General features: G+C 42.0%; 2 protein-coding genes across 11 annotated transcripts in view; one reads left to right on the top strand and one right to left on the bottom strand.

Moving 5' to 3' along the window:
* LOC133377872 (translation factor Guf1, mitochondrial-like) overlaps window positions 1-8,236 on the top strand; it is a 30,964-nt gene extending 22,728 nt beyond the window's left edge. Inside the window, 6 exon segments of the mRNA XM_061612660.1 lie at window positions 2,726-2,859; window positions 3,796-3,897; window positions 4,817-4,905; window positions 4,908-4,935; window positions 7,570-7,606; window positions 8,007-8,236. Of these exon segments, the coding sequence (XP_061468644.1) occupies window positions 2,726-2,859; window positions 3,796-3,897; window positions 4,817-4,905; window positions 4,908-4,935; window positions 7,570-7,606; window positions 8,007-8,144 (528 nt within the window). The 3' untranslated portion in view covers window positions 8,145-8,236.
* A 2,034-nt stretch (window positions 8,237-10,270) lies between these two features.
* On the bottom strand, window positions 10,271-18,292 carry LOC133377870 (glucosamine-6-phosphate isomerase 2-like). Of its 10 annotated transcripts, XR_009760812.1 has the most exons (6): window positions 17,420-18,181; window positions 16,833-16,996; window positions 14,033-14,132; window positions 13,676-13,857; window positions 12,156-12,330; window positions 10,271-10,679 (listed from the first exon to the last, which is right to left on the bottom strand). XR_009760812.1 is itself a non-coding variant. In XM_061612659.1 (4 exons), exons 2-4 carry the CDS (start codon window positions 14,042-14,044, stop codon window positions 10,618-10,620), a joined length of 249 nt encoding a protein of 82 aa, XP_061468643.1. In that variant the 5' UTR covers window positions 14,045-14,132; window positions 18,188-18,282; the 3' UTR covers window positions 10,271-10,617. The 10 variants fall into 10 exon arrangements, 1 of the variants encoding a protein (XP_061468643.1); XR_009760808.1 differs by lacking the exons at window positions 13,676-13,857; window positions 17,420-18,181 and adding an exon at window positions 18,188-18,292; XR_009760806.1 differs by lacking the exon at window positions 13,676-13,857 and having other exon boundaries at window positions 17,416-18,181.
* Window positions 18,293-20,618: the final 2,326 nt, after the last annotated feature.

Below are 20,618 nucleotides of genomic sequence, written 5' to 3'. Positions count from 1 at the left end.
CTAGTTGGTCATGCACTACGGCCACCGAACAGGCCGTCCATGCAGTCCCAGGACCCAGTTTCCAACCCAGGGCAATTGATCCTGGCAAAATAACTCCCCTTGCCAAGGCTGAGCAAACCAACGACAGCCCTGCAAGGTAGGCAGACTGCCACCACCCCTTAATCTGAGTAACCGCTCTGAGTCAGGGGAAACCCAGAGCCCAGAAATAGTTCGACCAGGGATTCCAAAAGACAAGAGCCAAACAGGCACTCCTTGTCCCAGAGCCCCAAGCAACCCCAAAACACAGTAGTCAGTGGCCAAGGTACAAGATTCAGAGCCAATTTCTCCTTCTGCAAAGAACACATGTGGGTAAATAAGAAGTAGCTTTATTTGAATAAAATATAAGTGCACAATTAATAGCAGCAAAACATTCCTTAAAACTCACACCCTAAGAAAGGGGGCTTAGGCAAAATACAGAGAGTTCAGACACAATACAAAATAACAAAACTAACTAAACTATTCTACTTACTGAAGAGGTAGTTGTTGCAAAGTCTCGCCTCTCCCCAGAGAGGCATGGCTTGGGTAGTGAAAGGCAGTGGAACCCCAGTCAGGTAACCACCCGTCCAGATGGAACCCAGGGGAACAAAGGCTGTAGGTTTCACCCCCTATACTTAAGGAAAAGTCCCTAGTAACAGACCATACTAATTTAGCCAATCAGGGGGCTTTCTTGTGAGGTAATGCTTCTCGAGGCTTCTCCAGTCTTCGTGCCTAACAGGCCCCTTCCTCCCATCGGTGCTCAGGCCAGTTTGACCTTGGCACCAAGCTCTCATCAGATAAACAGGTGTCTCTTCCTAATTAACTGCAGCTGAGAAACGAAACTAGCATTTTTCCACTCAGAGGCCCCATATCTGAACAAGATGAAATCCCCACAATTCTTTGCATCAGAGCCATGTTACAAGCAACCATTCTGACAAGTTCTTGAGATAGTTAACTAATTAAATGCAGATTTGTGCAGATTTAAATGCAGAAGTGGATTTAAAACTCTGGAATTGGTTCATAGATACTTTTAGGCTTACACAGCAATCAATATGTATCATAGGACATACTTTTTCACAAAAATAATAAGTGAATTTTATAGCATGAAGGTACCCAGGGGACCATGCTATCCAGTGACTGCTCTCAAAGAAAACATCCTTTACAGATGCTAGTTTGATTACCAAGGGAGAAGAGGCCATTCCTTCCTTAGGCTACTTACTCCAGGGTTAAGCTTCCTAGCTTTAACTGCTGTTTCTTCTAAGGTTGATACTAAATCCACTGTACTGTAGTTTGTTTCATGTTTTATCCTCAGTGGCTAGGATGACTTGTGTCCCATTCCTTCAAAATATTAGATGGCTGTCAACCAGTTCTTTAGCTTCTCTAGGCTAAGCACACCTTTTTCTTTCAGCATCACTTGCTGGATTTATCCTCTGAAACCTTTCCAGCTTGTGTCAACATTCTTCTTGAACCTTTAATGTAAGAGTTGAACCAACTTTTCCAGACAAGTGGATGTGGCACAGTAATTTCCTATGTACTGGAAATAGGGCTTCTGTAGAGACAAATTACTTTAAGCAAAAAAGAGAGGACCTGGGACATTCAAAAAAGGTTAGGCAAATTCATGGAGGATAAGAGAAAAATCAACTGGTTTGAAATGTGGTGCTGGAGGAGAGCTTTGCGCATTCCATGGACTGCGAAAAAGACAAATAATTGGGTGTTAGAACAAATTAAACCAGAACTGTCACTAGAAGCTAAAATGATGAAACTGAGGTTATCATACTTTGGAGACATAATGAGAAGACATGATTCACTAGAAAAGACACTAATACTGGGAAAAACAGCAGGGAGTAGAAAAAGAGGAAGGCCAAACAAGAGATGGATTGATTCCATAAAGGAAGCCACAGACCTGAACGTACAAGATCTGAACAGGGTGGCTCGTGACATTTGCTCTTGGAGGTTGCTGATTCAAAGGGTCGCCATAAGTCGTAGTCGACTTGGAGGCACATAACAACAACAACAAGGTTATCAGTGGCTACTTAGCCTTGATGGATATACTCTGCTTCTGCAATTGGAGGCAGCATCCTTCTGAATACCAGTTGCTGGAAATCGCAGGAGAGGAAAGTGCTGTTGTGTTCAGGTCCTGCTTGTGGGCTTCCCATAGGCATCTTGTTGGCAACTGAGACCTGGATGTTGAACAAGTTGGGCCACTGGCCTGATCCAGTAGTCTGTTCTTGTGTTCTTTGTTCCAAACAACTTACAATTTAAATTACAGTTTCTTTTATTCAATACAGCTTGGTCTCCTGCAGATACTTCTCACCCAGCAAGCAAAGTTATAGATGATAAAGTAAATAATCTTCTCTGATTTTCATGAAACTTTTGGTACCTTAGCAATAAGAATTGTGAGGAATTTATACATGTCTGCTCAGAAGTAAGCTCCATTGATTTCAGTGGGACTTACTTCCAGGTATATATGCATGTAGTCCATTTCCCAGGTAATGGAAAAAGAACTGCTGAAGAACATGCAAACAACATAGAAAATAAATCTTCCATAAAGAAACACTGGAGCTTTAATGGCTATTATACTTTCCAGCCCTCCTAATATTAATCATTCAGTTTAAAATTCACCCACCATGTTGTAGAATTTAACATTTAGTTAAAATTACTATCACGGGATATTCCAGTTGACTGTCAAAACTACTGTGTTGCTTGTCAGACCCGAAGGGCTATTCAGAAGGACCTGGTGTACATTGATGACCACAGAGTCATGATGAAATATTTATTTCCACTGAATTAAATTGTAGTAGACTTCTATGATGCTCTGAAATCCCTCTCCTCTGGATATGCCAGGTAATGTAATTTTTGTAATAAAACAGGACATTCATTATATGTTGAATTTTCAGTCGTACAGTTGTGCCCAGTACCCAATTCCCATGGAACTTCAAGAGTTTGGAGAAGAGATGGGGTCTCTCCAGTGCATGGCTTGAGGCCTATTGGGGTCTTACCCCTGTTGTGCGGCAGAATGGACATATTTAAGCGTGTCACAGCTCAATCCTATACATGTCTGCTCAGAAGTAAGCTCCATTGATTTCAGTGGGACTTACTTCCAGGTATATATGCATGTAGTCCATTTCCCAGGTTTATTTGCATGTTTAAGGGCATGTAAATAGAACAGGCTGACTTTGAAACCTTGTAAGCTTTAGGTGGGTTATTTCCTACCTCGCTATTTTAAGTCCTCTAGCACAGCCTTTCCCAACTTTTGGGTCCCTAAATGTTGCTGGTCTACAGTTCCCAGAATTCCCAACCATTGACTGTGCTGGCTGGGCTGATGGGAGTTGTAGTCCAGCAACATCTAGGGAACCAAAGGTTGGGAAAGGAGCAATGACCTAACGTGTTTCCCAACCTTAATTTTTTTTGTTGCTGGACTACAGTTCCCATAATTCCTGACCATTGGCCATGCTGGCTGGGGCTGATGGGAGTTGTAGTCCAGCAACAAAAAATAAATAAAAAAAGGTTGGGAAACACTGATGGACTGATGCCTTTCTAACTCTGTTTGACCTTTGTATCTTGGTTTGTTACTGAACTGCAAGTAGATCTGGTTTGGGATTACAAATTTTCCCACCATATATTTGTTTATCAGTATTTGAAAAGGGGGACATTTTACTGAGGGAGAAAAAGTGTGTGTCTTATCTTTGAAGAATTATTCAAGTATTACATTAAAATGCTGCCTTTCAAAATGGCCTTTTACTTTTTTGAGTGGTGAATTTAATATTTCTCTCTCTTCAGTTTTGACTATGAAGATGCAGGATACCAACCTGCCGATCTTGTCAAAATGGATATTCTTTTAAATGGGAACGCTGTAGAAGAGCTGGTAACTATTGTTCATAAGTAAGTAAACTAAAAATGTATTCCCATTTTATGGTGGGTATCTAAGAGTTGGAAACTGTTTCTGATACTTCTTGAATTATGAAGAAACTGAGCATTTTTAGTGAAAGATCAGCAATTAAAAAAACAAATTGTCCCCGAAACTGGAATGTGAGAAATACAACAGAAAGCTTATCTGGGTTTCCCATTGGACAGAACAATTATACAGCGTTGTTTGCCGGGGGGGGGGAGTCTGTGGTGGAGGAGCTGCCAATTCCTAAACTCTGCTGGGCTGACACTGACTAGGTCAGAAGGTGGGGTAATGCTTTTCCTTCTATCAAACCTTTTTTTAAGAATGCCCTTCAGGGCATGTTGGGAGGGTTTTGGATCATGTGAATCCAAGCTGGCCCCACCCATTTTTGTTCCTTAGCTAGTATTGGAGCACAAGCAGAGGAGCACTTGAAAGTCCCATTGCTGCCCACAGCAGCCTGTGGGTTGGGAGGCCCACAATATGTGGCCTGAGACACCCTTATGGCCTGAGACAGCCTGCCAGGGACGATGGGATGGTGCCTAAAATGTGATTTTCTGATTTTGGTTATATTTTAAAAACTGCCATTTTGGTTTCTGTTTCGTTGTGCAGATTGATTACAATACTCGTTCTTTCCTTCAGTGATTTCATTGCATTATGGCACATTAATTCATCTCTTATGTAATTAAATTGAAACATCTAAAGAATTTTAAATCTTAACAGCCAATGTGGTGGCCTCCAGATGTTGCACTATAAATCCCATCATTCCTTGTCATTGGCCATGCTGACAGGGGCTGATGGGAATTGGAACTGAACATCTGGAGGGCACCACATCAGCTAACCCTGCTTAAGATTGATGGGTTTAGACTTTGATATCAAACTGTGATGTTCCTATCTTTTTTCTTTCTTTTTCAGGGACAAAGCATACACAGTTGCTAAGGCTATGGGTGAACGATTAAAAGATGTTATTCCAAGACAACTATTTGAGATAGCTATTCAGGCAGCGTTGGAAACAAAATAATTGCGAGAGAAACGTGAGTTGTTAGTGTTGACTATCCTTTATTTTATTTTAAAAGGTAGCTAAAATGTAATTTTTTATACAGCTATGCTTGATGATACTATTACAAACCAAAAAAGTTTTTTCCTTTCATCTCTAGTCATTAATTTATTTTCTACTATTTACTCAATGCATTGAAATTCCAGTCTCTTAAAAGGATACTAAAGACAAATAGAAAGTAGCAATTTCATTCAGGCAATTTCATGTACTGTTTCTACCTGCTTCCAAAGCCTTTCAGAGACGTTTCCTTTAGTCCTAGTGCATGCCAGCCTTCTTTCAGAGAAGGCATCCAGACCAAGGGCCCATATTAATTAATGAATTAAATTTATGTCCCGCCTTTCTTTTCTTTTCTTTATTTATTAGATGCCCATCTGGCTGGTAATCCTGCCACTCTGGGTGACATACAAATTAAAAACATACAATTACATTAAATATTAAAATCTCAACCAATAATAATAAAACCTAACCCACCCCAAAAGTCTGCTTGAAGAGCCAGGTCTTCAAGGCTCGGCAAAAGCTCATCATAGAGGAGGCATTAATGAGAGAAACCCAAGGCATATGGCTCCCAGGCAGTCTCCCATGCAGGCACTGACCAGATCTGACCCTGCTTAGCTTTAGCAGCATGCTGGCCTCATGTGCCTTCAGACCATAGCCTGGGATTAATATACAAGCAGATTGGAATGACAGGTGTTCACAAAGATCCCTTGGAACCAGACTGTAAACATTAGTGGGTTGAATTCAGCTAAGTCCTACTTGGAGTAGACCCAGTGAAATTAATGAACGTAAATTAGTCATGTCCATTAACTTTAATGAGTCTACTCTGAATAGGACTAGCATTGAATTGAGTTGGGAGTGGGAGGTACTGCATTGTGGTGGTTCCACTCCTACTTGGCAGGTCGTCTCCAGAAGGTGGTGCTTGGGGAACATTGCTCGGCATCCTGGACTCTCCGGTATGGGGTTCCACAGGGGTCAGTTCTGTCCCCCATGCTGTTCAACATCTACATGAAACCGTTGGGTGCGGTCATCCGGAGCTTTGGAGTGCGTTGCCATCAGTATGCTGATGACATGCAGCTCTATTTCTCCTTTTCATCTTCTTCAGGTGAGGCTGTCAATGTGCTGAACCGGTGCCTGGCTGCGACAATGGACTGGCTGAGGGCTAATAAACTGAGGCTCAATCCAGACAAGACTGAGATGCTGCTAGTGGGTGGTTCTTCTGACCAGATGGTGGATGTCCAACCTGTCCTGGATGGGGTTGCACTCCCCGAAGGAGCAGGTTCGTCGCTTGGGGGTTCTCCTAGAACCATCTGTCACTTGAGGCTCAGGTAGCCTCGGTGGCACCTACCAACTTCAGTTGGTGGCCCAACTACGTCCCTATCTGGACAGGGATAACCTGGCTTCAGTTGTCCATGCTCTGGTAACCTCCAAATTAGATTACCGCAATGCATTCTATGTGGGGCTGCCTTTGAAGACGGTTTGGAAGCTGCAGCTTGTGCAAAATGCAGCAGCCAGATTGGTAACAGGGATCAGACGGTCTGAACATATAAAACCGATTCTGGCCCACTTGCATTGGGTGCCGGTATGTTTCCGAGCTCAATTCAGGGTGCTGGTTTTGACCTATAAAGCCTTACACGGCTTGAGACCACAATATCTGATGGAGCGCCTCTCCCGATACGAACCCACCTGTACACTACGGTCAAGATCAAAGGCCCTCCGCCGGGTGCCTACTCCAAGGGAAGCTCGGAGGGTGTCAACAAGGGAGAGGGCCTTCTCAGTGGTGGCCCCCAAATTATGGAATGATCTTCCTGACGAGGTGCACCTGGCACCAACAGTTATCTTTTCGGCGCCAGGTCAAGACTTTCCTCTTCTCCCAGGCATTTTAGCATGTGTTTTTAAATTGTTTTGTTTTAAATTTTAAAATTGTGTTTTAAATTGTTTTTAAAACATGTGTTTTAAATTGTGTATTTGTTTTGATGTTTTTGATTGCTGTAAACCGCCCAGAGAGCTTCGGCTATGGGGCGGTATACAAGTGCAATCAATCAATCAATCAATCATCATCCCTCCCTCCCTCCCATCAGGTACCTGAAGCTTTCTTTACATGTATGTCATGTGACTGACGTGGCTGGTGTGGGTTAGCAATTGCAATCCTGTGGATTCCTTGAAGTTTCTGAACTCTCTTGAAGAGTAGCTCCACACAGAATGCAGAATGTGGGGTGTAACTAAGACAGTAACAAAATACCCATTCTGAATTAAAAGGAATGGTCTCATGAAAGAAAGGATAATCACATTTCCCTGTTGTACCTCTTTGCAATTAAAATGGAAAGTACAAACTGGGATATTGGAATTCTCTTAGAGAAATAATCCTCTTTGATATGTGAAAAATAGTCATGGGGCTATGCTTATACCCAGTGGTTAAAATATACTAGAAAACAAATTTCATTTAAAAACAAGTACTTGCAGTTGCTCCGTGTCAATAGGCATTAGTCATTTGAAACCAGATGGTTTACTGTTGGGAGCTTTTGTGATATAGCACTAGACCACATTATGTAACATTTTTGCACTACACTCTCTAAACATGCACTTTGGTTTAAGCATTGAAACTTCTTTATTTCAGAGTGAAAGCTTATAGAAAAAATGTCCTGGCAAAATGTGTAAGTATCTGCGTGTGTACTATTTGATCATTATTGTCCTTTTCCTTCAGAAGTGTTTGGTGTTTGTAGATTTGTTCAGTGTGCTGCTTCTTCTTGAGTTCTGGTGCTAAGCGATCTATGTACTCCACATTTTTCTCTTGTGCTTTGGATTCATATTGATGCATGTGCATTCAGGAAAACTGACAGTTTACGATTGCAGATCCACAGTGTGTCAAGTATTCGGATTTTTAACAAGGTCATGCTGCTTATTTTACTCAAAGCTCAGTGTACCAGTTTATCTGGAGCAACCAACTGTTGATAGTACAGCTGTCACAATTCTGCTTAGTTTTATCACAGCTTTCTGGTCAGTATTATGGATATGTAAAATCTGGAGAAACTTAACATGATTTTTTAAAAACAGTATGGTGGAGATATTACACGGAAAATGAAGCTATTGAAGAGGCAAGCAGAAGGAAAGAGGAAGTTGAGAAAAATTGGGAATGTGGAAGTTCTAAAGGATGCATTCATAAGTGTCCTAAAGAGACAGCCTGACAAGTAGTTGGAAATAACTGTTTCACAGACTAGTGCTGTTTACAAGGTGGGCATCCTGCCTTGAATGTGATCTATGTAGCTCAAGACTATGAAGTTTTATGAATGTAAATGTACACTTTTGAGAAGAGTTCTATTTATAAGAACATTTACAAATGATAATAGGTGGCTAGAAAGCCTGTGACTGTTCAATAAAACATTCCGGCTGATTGTGATGGCATAATGATCCTGCAACTGATAACACATCATCTTTTATTACATGAGCATATTCTGATGAAATTCCTTAGTGTAGCATATTATGCACACTACCTTATAACTCATTTTTCTTCAGTCTTTTGATTATAATCTAGCTAATTACCTGGTTTGCATGAGATGGTAAGAACAAGTCTTGACTACAGCTCATGGTTAAGGAAGAGCGAGTTTAACCATGAGCCTGGGATTGGAAAATATGCTTTGCTGCTGCACTGAGCAAAATGCCTGCAACCTGTTCCACAGCAGTTGACACATTCATGATGAGCCATGGTTTGGCTTAGCATTAAATGCAAACGCTGCCACTGAGTTGTGCAAGCTCTTGGGCATGCTAGGTAAATGAGCTGAGTTGAAACCAAGGAAGAGCTATGTCATTGTCCTGTCAGCATAAAGATTTCTGCTTGCACAATGGGATTTCCCCACCCTCCCCACAAGCATCTTCTTAATTAGTTCCAAGGGTTCCTTCAATCCTCTGGAGCAGATTTGGGAAGGGTGCAGGAGAAGTCACTTAACACAAGCAGAAAGCTTTGCACTGATGGGACACAGTAGTTGGATACCACCCTTTCTGTTATGTCCACTTCAAAATCTAATTTGGCTTCCAAGCCACTGTGTAAACAAGCTCTGTGGGCCCCATGCACCGCAGAGGCCTTTGTAGGAAGAATGGATTCAGTTTTGTCCATAATCTATATTAGCTTCAGATTTTCAAAGGTTTCCTCTTTTTTACTGTAAAGGAACCGAGATGGTAAGTAATGTATATAATTGTATATATATTTTTTACAAAAACATTAGCAGTTTTGACACTGGCTGCTTAGCTTTTCCAGGCATTACAAGGCAAGGTTGTCATTTATTTTTATTACATTTATATCCCACCCTTCTTCCCAGGAGCTCAAGTTGGCACAGATGGTTCTCCCCTTTTTTATATTCTCCTCACAAGCCTGTGAGGTAGATTAGTCTGGTGGTGACCGACCCAAGGTCACTCAGTGACCTTGAAAGCTAAGGTGGGACACTCAAATACTATATCATACCACCTCCTTGCCTTAATGCTGGTTGAGGAGTTACAGAATAAACTTTTTTTTAATCCTCTACTGCTATAAAATACCCAGAGCTCTTCAGGCAGTACTTCAACACCCTTATTCCTTGAAAACTCATGGACCTACAGTTGCAAAACAGAGACATTGTACACAAAAGAGTAAATAAAAACAGAGCGACATGAGGCTTGGTAGGGACCCTGATCTGACTCATGGCAGGATAAAATCACCCTAAATTACCTGATTATTCAGACCTAGCATAAAGTAGCTACATACTTTTAGTACTGAGCATTTTGTGCAATGGGGAATTTCTTATATGACAAGCTTACTTCTTGCCCTCTAGGAACTACTTCAGGGTTTCAACTTCATTCGGCCTTCCTTGAAACAAAAATATCCTTTTCCACAGGCGCCCTGCCTTCAGGAAACAGTCTTTCCTTTTAGTAGTTAGCTGGGTTTAAAAATGAATTGTAGACAGGATCAATAGCTATGTTAAGTTAGAAGTACAAGAACATGACATTCTTACTGAGACTTAACAACGGGGATGCAATGGCTATATCAGCATTTGAGATAATCCAGTCTTCTTCCACCTTGCAGGATTATCAATAGCTAGCCTTCTAAAACCTAAGTAAAAGTAAATAATTTAACAAAACTAAAAATGAGCACTATGGCTGTCAAAGTTAGTCTTGAAGCTTTCAAAACATTTCCTGCAACATAGGTATGAAAAGTCTCACACTGTTACTGCAGCGCATGGAGATGCCAATGGATAGATTTTAAGGCAAACAGCAGCTGAGGTTTCAGTTTGACTGTACGTGTAAATGTTTCAAAGTAAAGTACCCAATCAGTTACACAGCCCATGACAAAAAAAGAAATTGTTTTTATATTTGGAGTTTACACAAAGCTTTTCTTCTCCTGTGGACAGCTTGCGTACGGCTACCTTTAAAGTCAGAACTGTTGCACTGGTTTCCATAGCGTACAGGTAGCATGTGACAGGCAAAACAAGAAAGCAAAGAATAGCACTTGTAACAGCGCTAACAGGAATGTATATATGTACATTTGGACCGGGGGGGGGGGAAGAGACAAAACCCCACAGTACTTAAGGGCCTCCATTTTAGCCAGTTTTTCAGCACACTGCATAGCAGTAAGTTTATCTGCTACCCAAAAACACTGCTGGGGGGCAGCCAGATGAGTCCAGCTTGGATTTCTCCTTCAGTTTTGCTCTTTCATACTGTACAGCGGGTCCACAAGTTTGTTGTGCACGTGCACTAAACCTTGAGAAAAGAGAATCAGTGTTAACAGTGCTTCCATGTAGGTGAGCTGCCACTCTAGATCTCTCTTACACTCCTCGCTATAAAGCAGGGTGGGGACCCTGCGACCTTCCAAACACTGGTGGACTCCAGCTCTCATCATCCCTAGCGTGGCCAGTGGTCAGGGATGATAGGAGTTGTAGTTCAGCAGCATCTGGAAGCCCACAGGCTTCCTACTCCTGCTATATACAATTAGGCACTAAGGATTAGGCATGAAAAATAAGTTTCTCTTACTTGCAGCCATGCAATAGATTAATTTTGTTTTACTACGTCAACCATATTATAACCAAAAGTCTGAAAGAATTCCCAGCCCTTGCATTGCCAATTTCTCCCCATTGCCCAGCAGCGCTGTTGGGCTTTATGAATGGTACGATAGGCAGAAATTCACCTGGTTTTCCCAGCATGGAGATGCTTTGACTGAAAACTTTAATGTTAGAAATAGAGGAGCTTGGCCAGATGAAGTTGGGATCACTGAGGAAAATGTTTACATATTCCAGATTAAACACAATACCAAGGAAATTATTCATTACTACAAGGCAGGTTTGCACCTGTACCTTCAAGAAACCCATCAAGGAATACATTGCTAATTATGTTTTTTTCCCCAAAGCACTTATTTTTAAAAATATTTCTTAATATATCAGGGGAAGAGGGGAAAAGACTGTGGCGTAAAGTCTGGTCTACACATGCAGCAGAGCAAGATGGTAGAATTCAGTTACTGGAATAGACTAACTCGGGCAAGACAAAACTGCCACTCTGATTTGTCACCACATTCTTTAGCCTAGCTGTTTCAGTGCACTTGTAGCGTCAACAGTGATGGCTTCCACGTTTCCTTTTAAGAAACAGGCTTACCGCAGTCATAATCACCTTTTCCTCTTCCGATAACACTTAAATGCTGGGTTGTGTCATGCTGTTAACTTTATCCAGAGACATTTAGGGAGGGGGGTGTTAGCTATCAGAGCACATTCATGCCTGCTTCTACTAATCTGTTGACGGGAACACCAACTGATGGCTTTTGTGAAAAAGCTGTTGCAGTTACACCACAGGGGGAAAAACACAACAGAGAAAAAAACCTTTTCAATCTTCTCAAAGCACAATACTTTTCAAAGAAGTCAGTTTTCACATGAACTGGGACTCCTTAAGTATCATGTTGAAATGGAAATGGACTGCCTTCAAGTCGATCCCGACTTATGGCGACCCTGTGAACAAGGTTTTCATGGTAAGCGGTATTCAGGGGTGGTTTACCATTGCCTCCCTCTGAGGGTGAGGCAGTGACTGGCCCAAGGTCACCCAGTGAGCTTCATGGCTGTGTGGGGATTCAAACCCTGGTCTCCCAGGTCCTAGTCCAACACCTAGCCACTACGTCACATTCATGTTAAGTATCCTTAAATGTAGATGCACATGTAAATCAGCACTTTGTTTTTATCAAGGGATAGTGCTCACCTTTAAAATACTTGACAGTTTTAACTCTTAGTTCTAAGGTAGCATCTTCATCGCGTACAAAGATGGTGTGAGGATGTTGCTGGAAAGCAGAAACTGTCCACATGTGATTGACGCCCTCTTCAATTGCCTTGTACAAGGCAAAAGCTTTGTGTGCACCAGTGATTAGAATCATCACCTGGAAGAGAGGAAATTGTAAATGTATCTGTGCGGTCACCTAACCACTATCATTTTGCTCAAGATCTGTTGCCACTTGCTACAGCAGGTATTAAACACGTAATTCCAGCTGATGTTGTGTCAAAGTCCTATAAGAAGGTGCTCCTAAACTCTCCTTTGTGTAGGCATTTCAGGAAAGAAGTTTGATGGAACCAAGATGGGAAAATATGTCATATATATACACATTTCCAGTTAAAGACTACAATGTAATTTGAGAAAATTATTTTGTCCTCTGAAATCACAGTGAATATGCATGAAGGATCCCAACATGTTTTTCGTTATCCAGCCTCTTTAGGGAAATCCATAAGAACATGAAGGGTTTTTTTACATGTGCGCAAACTGACTCCCACCATATTGGTTCTTTGAACACATAGGACCATCACCACCTCAATCCCTCCAACATATAAAACAAGGGAAGGAGTAAGGATTGCATAGTTAGCAAGCTTTGGCTGGAGTACAGTGATGGGGAAAATGAGAGGAAGCAGTAGGACCATGACCTGGGAATATCACTGACCCTCCATCTTCACAAACAATGTTTCTCCCTGCAGCAGAAAGCGTGTACATTATCAAGAAACAGTATCTTTTTTGTTTTAAATGAGATTACATAATGGCATCACCTCAAGATGGAGGAATATACAGGGACTATGATTTGATTCAGTTCAAACAGGAGCTTCGCTTACTGACAGGGCAAGTGGTATGGAGATTGGGTGGGTCGGTGGGTTTGAGGATAAAATTAGATGAGACTCCATGTCCCACCTGGAGGAAAGAATGGGTTACCAACGTGATATGTTAACCAAGACAAAATATATTAACTGTATTAAGATTGGAGCAAACATCCATTTTGAAATAGTATTGTTTTGCATTGAAATAGATCTATTATTTACGGAGACACCATCTGTCAAAATGTAATACAGAAATATCCAGGCGAGAAGGAAAAATATTCTTACTTCTCTAGCATTCATCACTGTCCCCACACCAACTGTTAATGCCATAGTAGGAACTTTAGATAAGTCTCCATCAAAGTATTTTGCATTTGCCAGAATGGTGCCCATGGCTAGTGTCTTCAGTCTTGTTCTTGATACCAAATTTGAGCCTGGTTCATTGAAAGCTATGTGACCATCTAGACCAATGCCTTGAAAGAGCACATACAATGAAGCTGATGTGTATGGGTATCTTCAAAAATCTTAAATAACTTTATGTAACAGTAAGTAAGTGACATTCATTCTATGGTGTAATTGTTGATACTACTAAGTCACTGAGAATTTTAATTTTTTTTTTGCCACTGTTTAATTAAGATTATTTTTTACCTCCAACAAATAGATCTATTCCCCCAGCTTCTTCTATCTTTTTTTAAATGCATCACACTCTGCCTTTAGATCTGGAGCATTTCCATCAAGAATATGAGCATTATTTGGGTCTATATCAATATGCTTGAAAAAATTGTTCCACATGTAAGAATGGTAGCTTTCGGGATGACTTCTGGGAAGTCCTGGAACAAAAGATTTAACACAAAAGCCTAATTTACAAGAGTTGCCCAATTACTGGACTGGAAACTAAATTTTGAGATTTACATTTAAACCACCCAGTCCTACCCTATTTTGCATAAAAATATTTGTGAACTCCAGTCTGTATCAGAAATGCAAACATATTTAAGACAGACCTACCCACGTATTCATCCATATTGAACGTCTTCACATATTTGTAAGAGAGATCTCCTCTTTTGTGATATTCTGTCAGTTTCTGGTAGCATCCGAGGTGTACTTCCTGCAGTAAGCAAGTTGTCATTATTTCATGCACTAGGAAAAATATCTTCACTGTACGTAATGTAAAATAGCTACAAATCCTGTTGTTCTCTAAACATAATTTGCAGGATTGCTATTTTGCACATGCATGGGAAAAAAACTCAATTTATACTAGAAAATAAGTCTTCCTTTAAGTGTTAAAATGTATTTGCTTATTATTTATATCCCTCCTCCAGTGAGCTCAGGATAGCATACATGGTTCTTCCTCCACCTTTTATCCCACAACAACCCCTTGAGGTAGGTTAGGCTGAGAAATGATGACTGGCCCAAGGTCATTCCAGTGAGCTTCATGATAGAATGGGAATTTGAACCTGGATCTTCCCTGTCCTAGTCCTCCAAATTAAAAGTGATTTGCAAGAACGTCTGCTCTATGACAACTTAAATACTGTTCAGGATAAAATCAAACTGTTTTCTCACTGTATATTCAGAGTGTGATGGTTTTGTTTCTACAGATGAGATACCAAGGAACTGCACAACTAATTTTTCCACACTTAAAGGTATTTTGGGCTTCTCTTTCTCAACACAGCATCCATTCATACACATACACAGCAAACCAAGGGCAGTTTCAGAAGAACTCTTAATAGCAAAGCCTGCAGTTCCAAGGAACCAAGCAAGAACTTCTATGGGCACGCGTAAGACAACCCAAAGTAGCTCTTTGGATTCTGGCCTATTGTACCTTCTATTTCGCCCATGAAAATAGGACACACTTGTACTTTTTAACATTTTTATTCTCACACTAAGGGTTACTCTTGTCAGTATTCCCCTCCCACTATTACAAATTGCAGAACACTTCTCTTCTTGCTGTATATAGGGCTGCAAAGTTTTTAACCAGCCCTTGCTGCACTGCCTTTCATGGCAGCTTTATCCATAATAGTTCACCAGTGAAGCATTTCAAGGCATAGAGATAAAACAGCAGCAACTTGCAGCAGATCAAGCCCATGTTTCGAGGCAGAGCTATAGGCACTGACAAGTTGGCAAGGCCAATACAGACAGAGAAGTCAGCATATGAACTTGCCCTTCCTTGGCAGCAAGTCCCACTGAAATACGTACAACTTAGTTCCAAGTAAACCTGGTTAGGAACTTATTGAAGCTTTTAAAAGCATTTCTTTGGAGCTTAACTACGTGCAACATGTAAACAAAATTCCAGAAAGGCTGCTTTGGGAATGGGCAACTGGCAGTAAGCATATGCGTGAGCAATAGCATACATTTTCTGCATCTCCTGTGGAAAGACGCATGTGGAACTTTGCAGGAGGAAGTGTGGATTGGAAGGGGGAGCTGGAGGAGAAAATCAACCTATATCCTTTCTTCACTCCGGATAGGTCTCTACTGAGACTATTTGGTTATCTGCACAACATTTACAGCCTGTGCTAGATGGGGTTACACTCCCCCTGAAGACGCAGGTTCGCTCGTTTGGGTGTGCTCCTGGACTCAGCCTTAAACCTGGAGGCTCAGGTTTCTGCGGTGGCCAGGAATGCTTTTGCACAGTTAAGATTAGTGCGCCAACTGCGCCCGTTCCTGCAGTCATCTGATCTGGCTATGGTGACACATGCCTTAGTTACATCCCGCTTAGACTACTGTAACGCGCTCTACGTGGGGCTGCCTTTGAAGACTGTTCGGAAAGTTCAGCTGGTGCAACGAGCTGCAGCCAGAATGTTAACTGGGGCTGGTTACAGGGACCATACAACTCCCCTGCTGCAACAGCTCCACTGGCTGCCAGTCTGTTTCCGGACACAATTCAAAGTGCTGGTTATGACCTATAAAGCCCTATACGGCTTAGGTCCAGGCTATCTGTCAGACCGTATCTCCCTATATGAACCTGCTCGGGCACTGAGATCTTCAGGAGAGACCCTTCTCACAATCCCAACACCTTCACAAGTGCAACTGGTGGGGACACGAGATAGGGCCTTTTCGGTGGCTGCCCCTAGGCTCTGGAACTCCCTCCCTAGGGAGGCAAGAATGGCCTCCTCTGTGCAGTCTTTCCGCCAACAGCTAAAGACTTTTTTCTTCCGGCAGGCCTTTGGAACTGAAGGTTTTAAGGGTAGTGACTGAAGAGGATGCTGTATGTTATTGTTTTGCCTGTATGCTCCTAAACTGGGTTGCAGTATTTTAAGAGTAATTGGTTTTAACATCTTAATAGTTTAATCCTGTTTTAATGCTGATTTTATATGTTTATATGTTTTATATTTTTATAGGTTCTTAATGATGTGTACTTGTTTTTATCTGGAAGCCGCCTTGAGTTCCAGTTTGGAAAAAGGGCGGGGTATAAATAAAGATGATGATGATGATGATGATGATGATGATGATAATAATAATAATAATAATAATAATACTTCCACCTTAAGCCTGTAAAACCACTTGGGGTAAGCCTGTAAAATCAGAAAGGGAGAACACAAAGCAGGCTGAGTGAGGAACAGAGCTTGGGTGGGCGCTGGAGAGAAGGCCGTTATTCCAAAATTATACACAGGAAATTGAAGAACCAAGAGGAATCTTGCCCAGCAGTCAGAACACAGGTTTACACTTGGTTCCTATTGCTTTATTTTCCAAAATGGCAGGGGTAGAAAGGCAGGCAAGCACCATCAAATGAGAAAAGCCACATTTATGGATCCTTAACCCAACTACAACAACCTCCAGACAGCGTAAACATAAAAGCCAAATGCATTACCTGTGGGTAAGCCAAGAATGAAATACCTGCTTGGACTTGGCTTGAACTGGATGATGCGATTACAGATATACTTTGCAGCCCATTCACTAGCCAGGTCATAGTTATCAAGTATTACCAGCCTCATCCTTTTGAGAAACACCTCCCAAAGGAAACTAAGATTAGGGCTAAGGGAAACATAAGATATAATTATTCAAAGAGGAACTTAGACTGCATGCTTGAAGCGTGGCTAACGCAATTTGTGATCAAGTGAGACAAACGAAGCCCACCAACCCTTACATCAGATGCGAGAAATCTTTGCCCCTCCGAAAGTTGCTGAACTACAGCTCCCACCATCTTTTGCCACCTGTCATGCTTGCTAGGGCTGATGGGAATTGTAGTTCAGCAACATTTGGAGGTGCAAAGATTCCCCGTACCCGACTTAAATGAATGAGGAGCGCTATTCGGCTTTGTAAGTCACTAGCGGCCAAGATCTGCTTTAGGGAGCCCTCAAGTGTTTAGACTTCGGTAATACAACAGCAATTGTTCCTTGAAACAGTGATGACCCTCTACTTAGGAAACTCGTCAAAGATCTTGCAAATGTTACCTACGCGCATGCACCCTCGCAGTTCGCCGCCTTGCATCCACGGCTTACGTCGCGCTCTTGAAAGGCAGCGGGGGCATTAGGCGGCTTCGGGTTTTGCGGTGACTCCTACGGCTTCATGAGACATCGCGAGAGCGTTGACAGACTCGCGGGATTTCCCGGGAAGTGTGGCTTGGTCGCTACAAAATGTGGTGGATTTCAGCCACAGTATTTCTAAACCTACAATCATATGTGGCATGGAGAACTGACTTCTGAGTAAAGCACGCATATGATTGGGCTGTACAGAAGAAATACCTATCATATTCCGGCGTGGAAGAGTAAGACCTTGAAAATCTCTCGAAAATTTAGGCTGCCGTTCTGCACACGTCTCTGGAAGCAAGTCCTCCTGAACTCCACAGGGTTTACATCCAAGTAGGCAGACATAGGATTACACTACCAAAATTTCCCACACCATAAGCCGCTCCCCAAACAAGCATAGGACAGCATTGCAGTATATAGACTACAGTATCTGAAGACTGCCAAATGACTCTGAATCTGAATTTTATAATATTCCTTATTTTACATACATGGGAAAAAATCCCCAAACGATTAGCCGTTCTGCTTCTGAAGCTTTTCATAAGAGGACAAACCGGGACTCAGGAGCTGTTCCTCTCTCCCCGCCCCGCCCTGTATTCACCGAGTCACACTCGCTCGCTCACACCCAGCCTAGCTCACTGAATCTCACGCTACACAACAAAGCAGGTAACAAGCAAGAGTAAAGGAAAAAAAACGCTACCCTAGCCTTGTGAAGCACTTCCGGAACAAGCGCAAGCCCACTTCAGCTGTTGCTGTATTTGCAAGCGCCGCGGATGGGGAAGGGGCGGACCCTTGCCTTGACGAGCTGCCTAGAAGGAGAGGAGGAGTCCACTGCGTCTGCGCAAGCTAGGCTATAAACGGCAGCGAACTGTTGTTCGGCTATCTTTTTTGGCCTTCATGGCGGTGGGGTGGGGTTATGTTGTTTTGGGAAGAGAGCGTTTAAAAAAGATTTTTGGAAGGGAGAAAATAGGATATGCCTTCAAAAATAGAAAGGATTAGTAATGTTTGTGCCGAGGTATTGATAATCCTTGACAAGCTCAATGAACTCATTGTCAGCTTTAAAGTTACATAAATCTTTTGTTGTCATTACTTTAGTCTTTTTGACGTTCAGTTGTAGTCCTGTTTTTGTGCTTTCCTCTTTAACTTTCATCAGCATTTGTTTAAAATCATTACTGGTTTCTGCTAATAGTATGATATCATCTGCATATATTAAATTATTGATATTTCTCCCTCCAATTTTCACACCTCCTTCGTCTTGGTCCAATGCCGCTTCCTGTATGATATGTTCTGCATATAGATTAAACAAATAGGGTGATAAAATACACCCCTGCCTCACACCCTTTTCTATTGGGAACCAATCGGTTTCTCCATATTTTGTCCTTTACAGTAGCTTCTTGTCCAGAGTATAGATTGTGCATCAGGACAATCAGATGCTGTGACACCCCAATTTCTTTTAAAGCATTTCGTAATTTTTCATGATCTACACAGTCAAAGGCTTTGCTGTAATCTATAAAACACGGGGTGATTTTCTTCTGAAATTCCTTGCTCTGCTCTATTATCCAACATATGTTTGTGATATGATCTCTGGTGCTTCTTCCCTTTCTAAATCCAGCTTGGATGCTTGGCACTTCTCGCTCCATATATGGTAAGAGCCTTTGTTGTAGAATCTTGAGCATTACTTTACTTGCATGGGATATTAAGGCAATAGTTTGGCAATTACTGCATTCTCTGGGATCCCCTTTCTTTGGAAGTGGGATATATATTGAACGCTTCCAGTCTGTGGGCCATTGTTTAGTTTTCCATATTTGTTGACAAATTTTTGTCAAAATTTGGACAGATTCACTTTCAGTAGCTTGTGGCAACTCTATTGGTATGCCACCTATTCCTGGTGATTTGTTCCTTCCAAGTATTTTAATAGCAGCTTTCACCTCACGTTCTAAAATTTCTGGTTCTTCACCACAGCAGCATATAGCATTCCAAATAAATTGTGCTTCCATTTCTATCATGGCAGGGAGTTTCAGCTGTTTCTGGGAGGGGAATTTCAGCTTCTTTGGTTAAAGAAAACTTTTCCTATTGTACCAAAGAGGGTTTTACACTGTGATCCATGCCACACTGTTTTAGGAGAGAATCGCCTCCCTCTGTGGTTACAGATATTGTACTAAAGACCCCTGGTTTTTGCAGGCTTGGATATGTCTGAAAAAAACAACCCTGGTTTTCTGGCCACTGTTCCCAATTCCCAAGTGGTGGCCTCCACATTCATTCTGCTCCGTAAAGCTGGCACTAATTTAGCCACAGTCATGGATGGAGCAGCGGGAACTGGGGAACCCTGTGCTTGGTTGTGGACATCTGGTATGGCTTGCTTCTGCTCTTCTGAGCAAAGCACTATAGTGGCAGTAGGAGCAGTGGGGGTGGAAACAGAAGAGAAGGTGGAGGGGGCATAGCTGGAGCCTGTGCTGTCCTGTTTAAAGCATCCACCAAAACCTCAGTTGTTTGTTTGTGATATTGATCCATATCTTCCAAGTTTCTAAGCGCGTTCCAAAGCTGATTACGGATGGGATCTCCAAAATCCACCAGTTCATTCCCCTGTCTGGGCAGAGTAGGGCCATTGCTTTGGTGGGATGGAGAAAAGTTACTGCGATTGCTACTGGAGTTATTGAACCCAGGTCTCCTATCTCCCCCCATGGAAGCTAAATTAGCCCTATTGGAACCAGGGGGCAAGAAAGGGTGGTAGTTTCCTCTTCCCTGGGATCCCCCAGTTCAGCTGGGTATAACACATGAATGAGACCCTTGATTGGTATATGTGACAGTTTGAATTGGCTCAAGCTGAATCTTCTGTACAGTGGCAGCTTTTTGCCCCCCTTCAACCTCTTGAAGGAGCTCAGAGACTTGCAAAATACTCAACTCCCGCCAAGTAACACCTTCAAGATCCATTCTCCCTATTGCTAATTTAGTTTGAGCATTTAACCCCATGTGCACTGCTTCCAGAAATTCTGTCATACTGGCCATCTTCTTGTAGTCTCACATGGTCGGATAAACGTGCAAGGAATTTCTTCGGATTCACATAAACCTCTGGGATTTTCCCTGCACCTTCACTCTCCATCCCATAGCCTTTTGCACATTCATCCCAAGCA

The sequence above is a fragment of the Rhineura floridana genome, chromosome 2, assembly GCF_030035675.1.
Source record: "Rhineura floridana isolate rRhiFlo1 chromosome 2, rRhiFlo1.hap2, whole genome shotgun sequence".
NCBI classification, from domain to species: domain Eukaryota; kingdom Metazoa; phylum Chordata; class Lepidosauria; order Squamata; family Rhineuridae; genus Rhineura; species Rhineura floridana.
Note: the sequence above shows the minus strand (reverse complement) of the source record. Positions and strands in the feature narration are given on the sequence as shown.